The 15,138-nt window shown below is 44.7% G+C and overlaps 1 protein-coding gene across 1 annotated transcript in view; it reads right to left on the bottom strand.

Moving 5' to 3' along the window:
- Positions 1–13,830, bottom strand: part of cdin1 (CDAN1 interacting nuclease 1) — a 54,481-nt gene extending 40,651 nt beyond the window's left edge. Inside the window, exons 1-5 of the mRNA XM_084181636.1 lie at positions 13,757–13,830; positions 13,427–13,476; positions 11,281–11,348; positions 9,361–9,426; positions 8,799–8,904 (exon numbers count right to left, since the gene is read on the bottom strand). Coding sequence (XP_084037762.1) covers positions 8,799–8,904; positions 9,361–9,426; positions 11,281–11,348; positions 13,427–13,476; positions 13,757–13,813 — 347 coding nt within the window. The 5' untranslated portion in view covers positions 13,814–13,830. The remainder of the gene's footprint in view (positions 1–8,798; positions 8,905–9,360; positions 9,427–11,280; positions 11,349–13,426; positions 13,477–13,756) is intronic.
- Positions 13,831–15,138: the final 1,308 nt, after the last annotated feature.

Here is a 15,138-nt window from a genome sequence, read left to right as displayed (position 1 = left end):
GAAGGCTGACAAAAAAATGTACGTTCATTTTCAGAGAGAGAGAGAGAAAAGTTCCGCAACCAAACAGAAATCTGTTGGTGAGGCATGAAGCTCGTTGCTCATGTTGCCTCCTCCATTTACTGAAGGCTTTCTTTTCTATCTTAAACTAACTGTCACACGGTGAGGCTGGGGATATCCTCCTAACGCTGGGGTGCCTCTTTGTGTCCCGCTCCTCGTTTATATACACCGCCCGACGTGTCAAAGCCGCTCGCAGCCGCCCTCAACGTTAAACGACAAATTTGGATAATGCGCAGGCAGGCAGACAGGCAGACACAAACCCAGTCAAATAAATAGGTGACATGGAGGCTTAACGGCGAGCGGTTAAATCCCGAGGCTGCTGGGGACCTGAAGTGTTGAGGATTACACCCCAGACGCCTTAAACAACGCACCCAAATGTGCGTCCTTAAAAGCATGAAATCCTTAAAGCATCAAGCCTACTTGTCATTTGCCATTAGTATTTCGGAGTTGCTCGTGTTATACAGGAGTAGCTGTAGCTTTCCACCTCGGTGTGATGTGTTACAGCTGTGGCCCGAAAGACACTCTCTCTGAGCCCTGGGGGACCTCCATTGTGGATCTATTTGTCTAGCTGCGGTATATTCTCCAGGAGGATGTTATAACAAAGGAAACAATAAAATGGAGCACGTTCCAACTCCACATGGGGTATCCACAACATTATGAATGGGAGGATAAGACAATGTCAGGAGGAGTACGGACACTTCTACCCAGAAAAGCTTGTGTCAACACTTTCACAGTGAATGGGTCAAATTACCTCATCCACACCTGGTCTTTGTATAAACATTGTCCTTAAAGAAGTAACACAATCACTTCAGTGTGTCCTCCTAACGTAGGCCTGTCATCGCTGAAAACTACAGGAGGCCTTGTCAGAAACGAACCACTCTACAGGTCGTGGTCAAAAGTTTTGAGAATGACACAAATAATCATTTTCACAAAGTCTGCTGCCTCAGTTTTGATGATGGCAATTTGCATATACAGAGAATGTCATGAAGAGTGATCAGATGAGTTGCAATTAATTGCAAAGTCCCTCTTTGCCATGAAAATGAACTTAATCCCAAAAAAACTTTCCACTGCATTTCAGCCCTGCCACAAAAGGACCAGGTGAGAGTGTTGACGAGGACAAGGCTGGAGATCACTCTGTCATGCTGATTGAGTTAGAATAACAGACTGGAAGCTTTAAAAGGAGGGTGGTGCTTGAAATCATTGTTCTTCCTCTGTTAACCATGGTTACCTGCAAGGAAACACGTGCCGTCATCATTGCTTTGCACAAAAAGGGCTTCACAAGCAAGGATATTTGCTGCTAGTAAGATTGCACCTAATTCAACCATTTATCGGATCATCAAGAACTTCAAGGAGAGAGGTTCAATTGTTGTGAAGAAGGCGTCAGGGCGCCCAAGAAAGTCCAGCAAGCGCCAGGACGTCTCCTAAAGTTGATTCAGCTGCGGGATCGGGGCACCACCAGTGCAGAGCTTGCTCAGGAATGGCAGCAGGCAGGTGTGAGTGCATCTGCACGCACAGTGAGCCGAAGACTTTTGGAGGATGGCCTGGTGTCAAGAAGGGCAGCAAAGAAGCCACTTCTCTCCAGGAAAAACATCATGGACAGACTGATATTCTGCAAAAGGTACAGGGATTGGACTGCTGAGGACTGGGGTAAAGTCATTTTCTCTGATGAATCCCCTTTCCGATTGTTTGGGGCATCCGGAAAACACCTTGTCCGGAGAAGACAAGGTGAGCGCTACCATCAGATCTGTGTCATGCCAATAGAAAAGCATCCTGAGACCATTCATGTGTGGGGTTGCTTCTCAGCCAAGGGAGTGGGCTCACTCACAATTTTGCCTAAGAACACAGTCATGAATAAAGAATGGTACCAACACATCCTCCGAGAGCAACTTCTCCCAACCATCCAAGAACAGTTTGGTGACGACCAATGCCTTTTCCAGCATGATGGGGCACCTTGCCATAAGGCAAAAGTGATAACTAAGTGGCTCGGGGAACAAAACATTGACATTTTGGGTCCATGGCCAGGAAACTCCCCAGACCTTAATCCCATTGAGAACTTGTGGTCGATCCTCAAGAGGCGGGTGGACAAACAAAACCCCACAAATTCTGACAAACTCCAAGCATTGATTATGCAAGAATGGGCTGCCATCAGTCAGAATGTGGCCCAGAAGTTAATTGACAGCATGCCAGGGTGGATTGCAGAGGTCTTGAAAAAGAAGGGTCAACACTGCAAATATTGACTTTTTGCATAAACTTAAATGTAATTGGCAATAAAAGCCTTTGACACTTATGGAATGCTTGTAATTATACTTCAGTATACCATAGTAACATCTGACAAAAATATCTCATAACACTGAAGCAGCAAACTTTGTGAAGACCAATACTTGTGTCATTCTCAAAACTTTTGACCACGATTGTACACTCTCTCAGTTCTGAGGTAACGATGCATTTCATCCCCTGGACCTCTGTGAATCACCAGCACTATCGCCACAGTCTTAGAATGGCCCAACGGTGCCTATTGTCCTCTATGTACGTCTCTCGTGGCGAGGTGAGGTGGCGAGGTGCGGTGTGGCACGACACAGGGCTTGTCCCTGTCACACTGTCACCCCAGAGGCGCGGGGGGCCTGTCCCTGAGGACAGCCCTGTAATGTCTGGCCTCATCGGATCAGCGCTGGCTGCTGTGGCTGCGGCCCCCACTCACAGGTGACATCCTCTATCTGCTCTGGGTCTATGATGGCCCAGTTTTGCTTCTGCCACTGGGCCAAAAGCACACTCCCATTTACCCATAACCTGCCTACACACACACACACACACAATTGTGCACCATACACAACAGCATTACACACACGTACACACTCACACGGTACACTGTGTATTGTACACACAAATGTACAAAGGATACTCGCCAAACCAAACACACCTTATCCTGTATCTCATACAGTGTCCAACCATAACACCTTCCTATAGAGACATACATAATCAGCTGAACGCAACAAGGCTTGTCCACAAGAGAGCAAGTCATTACAATTTATTAATTAGACATTCCTGGCCTTGCTGCTTTAGGATGTACCACAAAATGATGGACATATCCATTAAAAATGAATACATTATAGCAGTATCTTACATCAAAATCTTACATTTGACGTCAGGGCTATCAGATTGACCAGGCTAAGACTATAACAGAATTATCATGCAATTTCTGCTGTAAAAACCACAGCACACAGTAGTGTCTGAAATAATTGGAAAAAGATCTGAAATTAATCAAGATGTCCGATTGCAGCTGTGTCAACTAATATAAAATATAACATAAAACAGCTCTCTATCTGTTCGTTAGTCAAGGTGTCACAAAGCAGATTTACCACATTCTGTTCATTTATGGGGGAAAGATCTGTCATTCACAGTGAAAGCAAATCTAAGAAGAGATAGATCTGTTCAATATGCGCTATTTCTATGCTTCCCATTTTTAAGTTTTGTTTTTGATCTTTTACTTTCGGTTTTGTACACCAGCTTCAAACAGCTGAAAATACAATATTTGTGGTTATTGAAAATATATTTCACAGTGGTTTAGATGGTCCAATGATTCTCTACACTATACTTGCTAGTTTTGTCACAAACTGAAATTAGGTGAACTATTAGAATTTTAGCAACCATGAAATGGTGGAGACATTTCTGCATAGTGCATCTTTAATAATGAGCATTGACATGTACTTTGAAAATGTTGAAACTATGCGTAATGTGTAGACATGTTACAGCAATAACACTATCATAATATGATACAGTAGCAAATCATTAGAACAAAGAGGGAGGAAGAAAACATTACTGTGAGAGAGTGTGTTCATCTACGTCAACAACATCCAAGTGGTCAACGCGATGATGTATATGGCAAACCCAAAAGTCTTAACCCCCATTTCATATGAGGGAGAAATGAGCCATATTGTCCCATTATAATGCCATAAATCATTTTTGTGGACGTCTGACAGCTTTTTATCAGATCTAACCTTTTCAAGCCTCCATTAGGAGCTCTAACATTTTCAACTCTTGACACATTTGCAGTTTACGAATTGCACAGCTGATTAACTTTGGGTAGAGGCGAGAGAGTGGGCCGCCGATCACGCACATTTCCACAAAGGCCGTTCATCGTCCTGTATGGTGTGGCGCGAAGGATGGAGTGGTGGGGGGGGAGGGGGGGGGGGGGGAGAGAGCCGGAATCTAATTATTTAGCTCTACACTTGCCCTTTTAATCTGTACCAATATCATATCAAAATGACTGAAAAGGGCTTATGTTTTGGAAAATGGCATTTTTGGTTTTGTTTAGCTGATGCATTATCATTTAGAGATAAAGTGAGATATGTTGGTACAACCTAGGCTACATTATGATTTACTCAAGTATTTGGGAAATGATTCAAAAAAATGTGAACTTGGCGACCATGATTTCATTGTGGTCATTAAACAGATAGGCCTAAAGAATAGCTGGACATCAAGCGTCAGATAGATGGAGGGAGAACGTGTATCAGTACAGTGTATCCCCCTGTCAGAAATGCTGCTTTTAAGTAACACCAATGGCCAGATCAGAGTAGAGGGACTCTGGCAACCCAGACTGACATTCACCACTCATCCCAGTCCCCTCTCAAAGACATGATACACACAACATTCATTCAGAAGACACCCAACAAGAGGGCACAGGCCTAAATCAATGAGTCAAACAAAATCATGACAACCCGTATCATACAGCAATGTAAATCATGACAAACCGCCAGAGCACATTCAGATACACAAACAAAGGCTAATTGCCAACCAACGTCTGCATAATAAATGACTATACGTCTAGAACAAACACATTGACATCTCCACTCCTGTTATCACCACCACCCAGTATTTATTAGGGTACCTTTGCCAACAATTGATTTAAAGTTTCATCGAGGGACGACGGGGGCAGTTCCTTGGGCAACCTTACCCACTTCTCCTAAAACACACAAGAGGCTCATTATTTGTGAAATATTCAATAGCAGGTGAATAATTTTTATGCAACTCTGATAGTTTGGGGAGATGGATAACTCAATTATTTGTCCATTCAGTAGGCTGCCTCTGTCTCTCTCTCTGCCTGGCTCGGAGTCTGGAACGCCAGCAGCAAAAGATTGATGGGTAGAGGAGACCAATGGCTGCCGTGGCGATGCCGTGCCATCTCATCCAGGCACTGGGCCTGAACACGCCAGTGCTTTTTTATTCCCAGGCAGTTTCTTCCTTCGTCCGTCTCGCGGAGCCTCATAGCGAGGCTCAGCGTCATTACCCCTCACTCCGCTGAAGAGGGGTTTATTATGAGGTTAGAGTGTTGGCAAGACTATTGTTTGGATGATGAATGCTGTTGGTGAGGGCTTTGGAGGGAAAATTAGTTATGTCGTGTTTTTGTTTCGAGGAAATACACAGCCGTTGCTCACTTTTTAAGGCTGGAGGGCAAACAAAGAACAATTAACGCAAGCCCTGTGTGCTGGAGTTTGGTTAAAAGGCAGGAATGGAAATACATGAAAAAATAAGCAAATCACTGGAAACGTCAGTCAGGAGTAGTGAAGTCATTCCACAATGTGGCGGTGGTATTCCAAGGTCATGTAGAAGGGAAACCAAAGGGCTGGGACTGGCTCCACTGGAACCTGTCTTTGAGGAATGGGTGAATGAAGGAATGGACAAACACAAAGGCCCTCAGCCCTCCAGGACCCGTCACATGAAATGATACTGCTAATGAGAAGAGAAGGGAGGATGATGTCACCCCATCATTCTCTCTCCCTCCCTCGCTCCCCTTCTCTTGTTCGCTCTCTCGCTCTCTGGCTTCACATGGTTGTGACTGCAAACAATGCAGTGACCCCAAATTCATTGCCTTCCTCCCTCGACACACACACACACACTAAGTGCAGGGGCAGCTCATGCCTCTCAGACTCTACGATGCAGGCCTAACAATACGAGGGAGCGCATTCAAAATGTCAGCAGTAAATGTCAATTAAAAATTACAAGGGTGCTGGGAAAGGTGGGGTCTGAAGGAACTGACATTTTTTTGACACGGCAACGTTTATCTGACCAGGCCGTTGGCTGACACGATGGGATCTACACTGTCAGTTCCTTAACGTACCCCGACAAGGCCACTGCACTGAATACCAATGAAGACATGAATGGACAGATATCTTAGGTTCTTAGGCTTACAGAAGCAATCTTCCGATCAGTTTATCCGTTTGTATTCCATAACTCTAGTTTAATACCAAGAGCTTCTGTTGAAGCAGGTAGATGGATATGTGCTATTGTCCTCTCAATACAACAACAACAGACTAGAGTACATGGACTTGGGCTGGGCACAGAGGCAAAGTCTCAATCGTCTGATGTTATTGCTGCCATCTCGTGCTGCCTGTGGTACTAATCATAGGACCTAATGGGAATAAAAGACCCGTCTCTCAAACTTTGACTCGTATATCATGTCAGATTTGATTGACTGAGACAGTTTTCATTCAAGTGTTTTCTCATTAAACGCCATTCATCCCCTCATGGTCTAGGAATGTTCTGGATCCCAGGCCAAACTTTTTTCTGGTCAACAACTTTCTTAAAGGGGCTTTAATGAGGCACACTAAAAATGGCAGCCATCAAAGATGGTCCTTCGAGTGTCACACTCCAGTGACATTGGGTTCCTGGGGTCGCCAACATTATCAAATGCCACAGAGCTCAGAGCATTTCTTTCCCCCCTGACTTTGGGAAGAATGCCATTTCCAAATAAAACTATATTAGACTGAGAAAATAAAACACATTGTTGATTATGACCTTGGCATCCTGCTAGTCTCTTTCATTTCACTGCTCAGTATATCGTTGAATCATCCTCCCTGGAAGGCAGATGTTTGGTTAGATGGCATCTGTTAAGTCAATCAGGAAGTAATTGTCTATAAACATGCTTAATGCTCTCCCGCTGTAAAACTATTCCATGCCATTCACCTCAATTTCCAAATTTACGTTTTAATATAAATATCGGTAATATCATAAAAATAATCAAAGTAATTATATTTGTGACATATGAGACTGACAAATTGCTGTCAATTATAACTGTCATTATCACTCTGCTGGCAAACGGATTCATCATATTACTTTGCCATTATGACCTTTTGACAAAGTGACAACTATCAGTTAACCAAACAAACTTAGGCTGTTCTCTCTGCTGCAGCCTCTCCACACAGCCTGGCTCTGCCTGGTCTCTGGACACAGCATGTGGAGGCTGGAACCTTCCGGCACTGGTCGTCATATCACTATGTGTCAGCGGGCCGTCACAGCTGAGGGGGGCAAGGGTTGGGGCTGTAGTGGCCAAGACGTGAGGATGGGGGCGGTAGGAGCGCTGGGGGTGACCTTTCAGGCTCAGTGCATTTGGAAGCCATGGTTGAGGCAGGAGAGATAGGCCATGCGCGAGCACTTTCGCCCCTCAATTCGCTTCCGCCATGCCCCGACACAAAACACACTTGGGTTGCTGTGTCGGTAGCTTGGTTACTAATCCTGTAAGGTGAGGTCTCCATGGCGCCTGGCACTATGGAAGCCATCACAACGGTGAGTGAGTAAGAGAAGCCCCTACTGGCCAGGCAGGCGGGCGGTCTGGGCGCTCAGAGGGACGATATGGGTTTATATGAGCCACGACAGTGTGAATGATGCTCTGGTCACATCATAGATCATTTCACCAGTACAACCCAAGGACTAAGGATTTCTACTTGATCACCATTTGTACATTTGCTGTACAGAAGAGAAAAAAAAGACCTATCTTCTGAGAAAGTGGAATTCACAAACGGCTGTGAGCCAGCATACCTCACTTCCCCTCCCGCTACAGTTTGTTTTCAAACACGACAAACTTTGTTAACTCCTCAAGGGAGACGTCGTGGGCCTGGCTTCCCTCTCTGAGACTCCCTGGCAGATGCCTGGAGTGTGAATACTACTCAGAGACAATGACAAGAGGCCCTGTGCTGTATGCATGTCGTGTTGTGGTTGAGTCCTGACTGAGGGGCCTCTACACGAGGCCGGCAGCACGCCTCTGTTCCTCCCCAGCGTGGGACCATCCAGCCCCCCCTTCCTCGTTCCTGTCCAGGGGTTCTCATGACAACAGAATCTAAGGGATTAATCACCCTTCCGTTTCCGCGTTTCCCTTCCAAAGCAATGTGTTGTGTACTCTGGAAAACAATCCAGCCCCAGAGAGGTTCTCAATGACCCCCAGGACCAGGATGGAAGTGACTAGTATTGTAATATAGTCCTACTACACGTATGTTGATACAGTGGCCCTCTTTGGGAGGAAGTGTGTAATGTTACACTGTGGGGATGTTTGGAGTGGATATGACCTGCATTTGAAGGAAGTTGTTTACACACAACTATATGACCTATGCGTGACCTACCTTCAAAAGACAAAAAAAACTGGGAGCGTCTAATGATGTGAAAGGGGGTTTGATTGGGAGATGTTAGAAAGTGTACTGAAAGCATAGTATACTGTAGGTTTGGGTGGTTTTGCGATGCAGTATGGAAGCGGAGTCACTGACCACCTTCCGGAGACACTTGAAACCCTACCTCTTTAAGGAATACCTGGAATAGTATAAAAGTAATCCTTCTACCCCCCCCCCCCCACCCCCCACAAAAAAATAAGTGGTTGTCCCACTGGCTATCATCAGTTGAATGCACCAATTTGTAAGTCGCTCTGGATAAGAGCGTCTGCTAAATGACGTAAATGTAAATGTAATGAGAAGACATACCGGTTCCAGTAGCTCCAGAACTGCTCATTCAGGTAGGTGCGATGGCTGTGGTCGTCCCCAAACGAGGCCTTGCTCTCAATCCAGTGGACAATATGGCCTTCCACAGCTGAAAGAAAACACAAAAGTTCATAGGTACTTAGGATGGTCAGATCTGTGCATTTACCCTGGTCTAACTCAGCATTTACATTCAGGCCTAAGATGTTTCCAAATGAGAACAGTCCTTTAGAGTATCTATCCGCCCACTATAATAAAAAACACAAGTGGATTGTATAAACTTGTGTATAATCATATATAGGCAGCTACAAATCAGACAATATAATCAAGCAAGCCATAGAACTAGCATTTGGATGGGGACATGTGACATTTTCTTTCTAAATAGACTTTGAAGCTTTTCAGTGATATCAACTAGAATGGAAGGGAAATGTGTATTGTTAAGACAAAGGCTTGACACTCATATCCAAAATAACTGTAAAAGGCTAGCTATTTTAGCTAACTGACCATAGCAGTTACAAGTGAAACTGAAATAAAACCGCTGACATTTATCGTGTAAATAAATACGTACCGATTGGCACCTCCAGGATAATGTCAGGCGTCTTGTCATAACCTTTGCTTCGCAGTTGGTTTTCATCTACAGAAATCACAGTAATTTTAGCATTTTGACATTTCCCCATATTATAGTCCTGAAAGACCTAAAGAAAAGCTGACACTTATTTGGTGACAACATGCAGTGATACAGTGCAACATTCATAATGTTGTATCCACTCAAAAGCATTGGCTCAGTTTCTATCTTCCCTAGATTGACCCTTCAGAAATCCAGTAGGTCTTTCACACCAAGCAGCACATTTTACCCAAAATGCCTTTCTTTACCACCACAGCACAGTGATAACAAAAGCTCAGTGTTGCAAAAGCACCAAGACACAGCCGAGGACAGCAGAAAACTGTGAAACCATTAGCTACATCTGACACTTGTACTGCCACTGCACAAAATGTATAAAGCCTGGTAGTTCCTCCACTCTCCACAGATCCACTAGCAGCAGCAGTAGATGGGATGGTGGAGCTTCATAAAGAAGGGGACAGAGACTTGGCATTATAGCCGCTGTGAGCCTGACCCCTTCCTGCACGGGCCGCAGCCATTGTCCTTGACTCCTGGCGCGCTTTGACCATTATCCGCCCAACACCTGATTTAAAACTCAGGCCGACCAGGTCATTCAATTCCGGGGGCCTGCCTCTTCGTCTCCAGCCAAGCTCGACTAATGGGCCTGAAAGGGGGACCGAGCGGAGAGTGGAGGGGTGGTGTCGGCGTGGAGGGTTGAGAGAGGAGAGGCGAAGGTCTGCGGCAGGCAGCCTCGAGCCAAAGGCCCATAGTGGTGGTGGAGGGGCTGTGTGGTGTGGTCTCTCTCCTAACACCTACAGGGCTGTTGATATTGTCATGCGGCGCCGATCGCCTTTTAACATCACCTTTGGTTAAAATGAATGGCCTGTCCCCACTGTAGGGGAGCTTATTTCCAATCCATTTATCAGGCTGGGTGTCGTGAGGCAGGGCTGTCTCTGTGGCCCCTAACGCCATGCTGAGGCCCCCAAACTCTGACAGTTGTAGAACTCCACGCAGGCCTGGAGGAAGGTCAACACAACAGGCCCAAATAAATGATATCGTCTTAATGACAGAGGGAATTACTTTTTTTTCTTCATCACTCATCTGATTGAGGGGAGTGGATGTGGGAAACAACTAACAATTTCACACCTGGACACTCACTACCTTAACCTAGTCTCTCTGGACAAGACAATAGTGGATGAGAGGGAAAGGCAGCATTAAACTAGAAAACACAATGGAAAAGCCTCTAGCGTTGCTTGAGGGGAAATTACCAATTGTTATGGTCAACCGTGTGATTATGGCTAAAAACGGACTAAGCTAATACAACATTAAAACCAGGGCATTTGTTTGGATACATGTAATATGAGTCTTTCGTCCGGACTCAGAAACATGTTACTCAACATTAATTCAGCAATGTGGGTTGTGTTGTATAAGCAAGAATAGAATAATCTATTAATGAGACTACAATACTGAAGATGAACACTTAAACAGCATTAATATTAAAGGAACAGATACTACCTCATGTCGCCCCCCCCCCACCCCACCCCACCCCACCCCACTCAGGAGGAGGTGTAAAATCTATCTGGGCAGAAACTGACCATTTTGCAAAATGTTCTAAATGAAACATGTTGAGTGGGGAAACCTGAGAGGATCAAACATTAGGTCTGTATCTTTGAAGCTCTTTTTTAATCAAATATTCATACTGGGCTAGTGCATAAATTAAACATACAGGGTATTAGATAACACAGCTCTAGGTTGTTAGTAAATCAATGGGAGATAACACCCACTACATCAATCATGTCCACGTTTCCTTTTTTAACTCTCCTCCTGTGAAAAAACAGAAGAACAGAATGCAAGCTAACTGTTGTGGTGTGAGAGGTGTAGTCTTACCTAAGAAGGACAGGTTTCTCTCTTTCAGTTTGTCACGTAGGAGCACCTCGGCCTCCTGGCCAATAGAACTAGGGGTGAAGGGTTAAGGACATACACCCACCAGCACTCAGTCACTTTTATTCACTTTTCAAAGGATAAACACTGATGTCTCTCTAGAGTCTAGATCAAATCAAGCACATACTGGTTGTGCCTCACAGCCTGAAATACATTGTAATGGCACAGCATTTACCACTCATTAATGATAAGTCCAACTGCATTCGAGAGTGAATAACAGTTTCCCTCCAAATCCATCAAATTAAATTCCACTGCAAAAGGTTGTTGTTTTTTTTACCTGGGAGATGGGTTGCTATGGAAACGGCAAGCCTCCCTTAACGGGTTGCTGTGGCAACAACGTGAGAGTGTGCGTGAGTTAAGAGTATGTAAGGGTGTATGTGTGCGTGTGTGCATGTTTTAGTACAGGGACTGAAGTTACCCATCAACATGACATCAGATGAGACAGCTACTAAGCTCTCATGCTAAGCTATGTGCTGGATATGCATATCATATGCTCCTGCCCATCACAATACTAGCCAGAGCATAATCTGAGCAGGGGTTTTAAGGCCATTCATCAGAATTCAACTTTGACAACAAATCTGTAGATTACAAAAACAAAAGAGACAGAACTTTTCAGAGAAAACAATTTTTTTTGCAAATGGCAATTTGGCAAAATGCATACAGCCTCTGGACCGTACTGCTCATAAAAAAGAAATGATCAAAAACAAATAATAACGTGCCTTTAGAATAAACTGTGGAAAGCATTCTGCATTCATGAAGGGCTGATACATGCATAATTCGCTTTTTGGCAAAATGCTAAAACTCCTTCAGGCATTACACTGCCCCTCACACACACACATCACTCAGACACACATCACTCAGACACTGGCGATTAATACATGCATACCCTGAGTGGCACACGCATCAGAGCCAATCTTCTGATGTCCACATTGAGCCGTTCCAAAAGGACATAGGAGTGGGGCGGTTATCATGAACTGGCCTTGGCGGAGTGAGTGAATGTGAGTTGACGCTGGAGGGAGGAGGGTGAAAGGAAGGTAAAGAGGGGGGGATGAGGAAGGAGGGCAGGATGGGACAGGGTTGACTGCCCATGAACAGAGAGCCAGCCCCCTCCACACCGCACCACGATTCTTGCCCCCCGCAAACATAGCAGTCCCCAGCTGCTTGCCCCTAAATATTCAAATAGACCCCCCATTGCGCCCTCTTGCTGCCGCAACCCACACCTTCCTATCTGGGAGAGAGGGAAAGAGAGAGGAGGTAGTGGTGGTGTTGACCTGGCATTGACAGCCCATGACTGCCTATCTCCCACTCTCTGATCATTGGACCTGCACTGCTGCACTGATAGGGAGGGAGGGAGAGAAGGAGGGAGAGAGGGAGAAGGAGAGACAATGAGTAAGTGAGAAAAATAGAGAGAACGAACAAGAGAGTGTGATAGAATTAGACAAACCGAGAGAGAGAGAAAGAAGTAGCTAGGAGGGCTATATTTCATGTGGCAGTGACATGCCAAGAACTCTCCATGGTGCTGATAACTCGGACTGCTCTCTTTACTGAGCAGGCAGGTGAACAGGCAAACAGGGAAATGGTCAATGTAGCATAATGGCAGTAGAAGACACCTTTCTAATGGCACAAAGTCATATTTTCCTAAACCACATTCAATGTACTCTATTGCTGCTAACTCTTACAATTATTTTCAGGGACCCAAAACAACTCCAACTTTGCTTAATTTCTTGACTTAAAGAAACATACAGTATCCCCCTTACTGGCCTATTTGTTCTATTGGAGTTGTCACATTTCAAGAGCCACTTAACCCACAGGAAGTAAATACAAATGGCTGTGAATAACACATGCCTACCCCCTTCCTGTGGCATAGAACATTGGGCCTGATTCACTCTGTGAACAAGGGAGGTGCATTTACATCAGCAGCCTCCTCTCCTCCTGCTCCTCCACCCCCTGCAATGGGGACAACGGGATGCAGGCAGGATGAAACACTTCCCCTCTGAAGCAGAACTTTTATGTCAGGTGAAGCCAGACACATCTCATCCCCTTCAATAGCTCCTCGTCAATTTCAGGCTTAACATTTTATGGGAAAGGATACTGTTTGATGCAGTCTACCAGTGGTCCATAACAGCAGTCATTTATTGTGCACTGAAAAGAGGGGGAATAAATATTACAGCGCACAGGCAGGGGGAAGGAAGAAGGAAGCCAACACACCCGTTAAAAAGGGTCGGGGAATCATGTTTAATATTTCTGAATTTTTACTCACACATGCAAGACTTGCTACAGGAAATTAATCATGAGAAAGATACAGTATGGATTAATTTACAAGAACAAATAATACACATTCACTATTTCAGTAACAATTACATTACATTACAGTGTGGACCTTTATGTTATCTGCTACAGTATAAATGTATACTTCAAATACCTGGTAGACGTGATTGGCTAAAGCCTGGTCTGGAATCAAAGATGGCTCCCGTAGCATGCTGTTGAGGACTTGCTTGGAGGCTGTGAGTAGGACAGAGAGGACCGCACACAACACACAAACTATGGTAAGTCATCCCAGTCCCAGCAATTCCCCAATCCAAGTATCACAAACCTTTTAGAAATGTAACAGTGACTGAGGAGATACAAAAGGTGGATGATCAACAGAGTAGATAAACACCAAGGTCAGGTTTACCATCATTTACCCTGCTGCTACCAGTGTTACTGCAGTATTTCTAGCCTAGTCCATCGACCTGCCTGGCTGCTTGGAGCCTATTGAGATTTTCCATAGTTTCACTCCAGAGCACAGGAGCCCCATGTAGTTTATCTACGTTATGAACGATTACTATTTTGCCTCTCTCATCCCCATTCAAGCTCCACTAACATTATAAATCAGTGAGCTGCAAGCCGTTGGATTGATTCCCTATTACTGCAACAGCAAAAATTCCTTAAATCATTTTTTAAAAGATTTGGATTAAATGGATTGTATCATTGTGTGACGAAATGGTTGAGGCGCGCCATTCTAATGATATATACATACGGTCGTGACAGACTCACTGCATTACTGACAACATCAGGAATGTTTCTATTCATATTTCAGACGTTAATGGATCCTGTCCAAAAACACAGCTAGCTAGGGAATCTACCTGAGATGTGTAGATCGATAGATTGATAGTGCTGAAGACAAGAAGGCTAATTTGAAGGGTTTATAGAAAGGGGAGGAAGAGGAGTGAACAGCGTCCAATGAAATAAAACCGACTTAAAAGGACTGTGATTTTATAAGACCTGACTTGCTATATAAGCCTCTATTAAACCTAAACCCTCATTATGACGAGATCTTTGCTAGAACACATAAATCGCTTAGAACCTCCCTCCACCCTCCCTCCCCCACTCTCTCTTTCCTTCTTTCTTTTTCTTTCATAGGTGCTAGTCTTCGTGTGTACTATCAAACCGCCGGCAGAGGAAGAACAAATATGATCCCTCGTCTGCTCTTCCCAGTGCTGAAAGAGCAAGAGAAACAGGAGGGAGGACAAAGCCCAGTCAGCACTCCCCTCTCTCTTTCCCTCCCTCTCTCAGGGCTGTGCTTTATTTCTCTGCTCATTTTTCTCAGAGATTGGTACCTTCACACGCAGATCCATACCATGCTCCCGTGCAGGCAGCGCCGGCAATGAAGAAAGAGGGTTATATTTTCCCCTTGAGTTAGGACACCTCATGACAAATGATAATGGATAATCAATAAAGCGGGAAATATGAGGCAGCAAACTTTATGAAGCCGAGAGACATATTACTCCCCAACAACACTCGTTTCTCTTAACAAAGTCACTA

Source organism: Coregonus lavaretus (genome assembly GCF_964263955.1).
Source record: "Coregonus lavaretus genome assembly, chromosome: 18".
Taxonomy (NCBI): domain Eukaryota; kingdom Metazoa; phylum Chordata; class Actinopteri; order Salmoniformes; family Salmonidae; genus Coregonus; species Coregonus lavaretus.
This window is presented reverse-complemented; position numbering and strand designations above follow the sequence as displayed.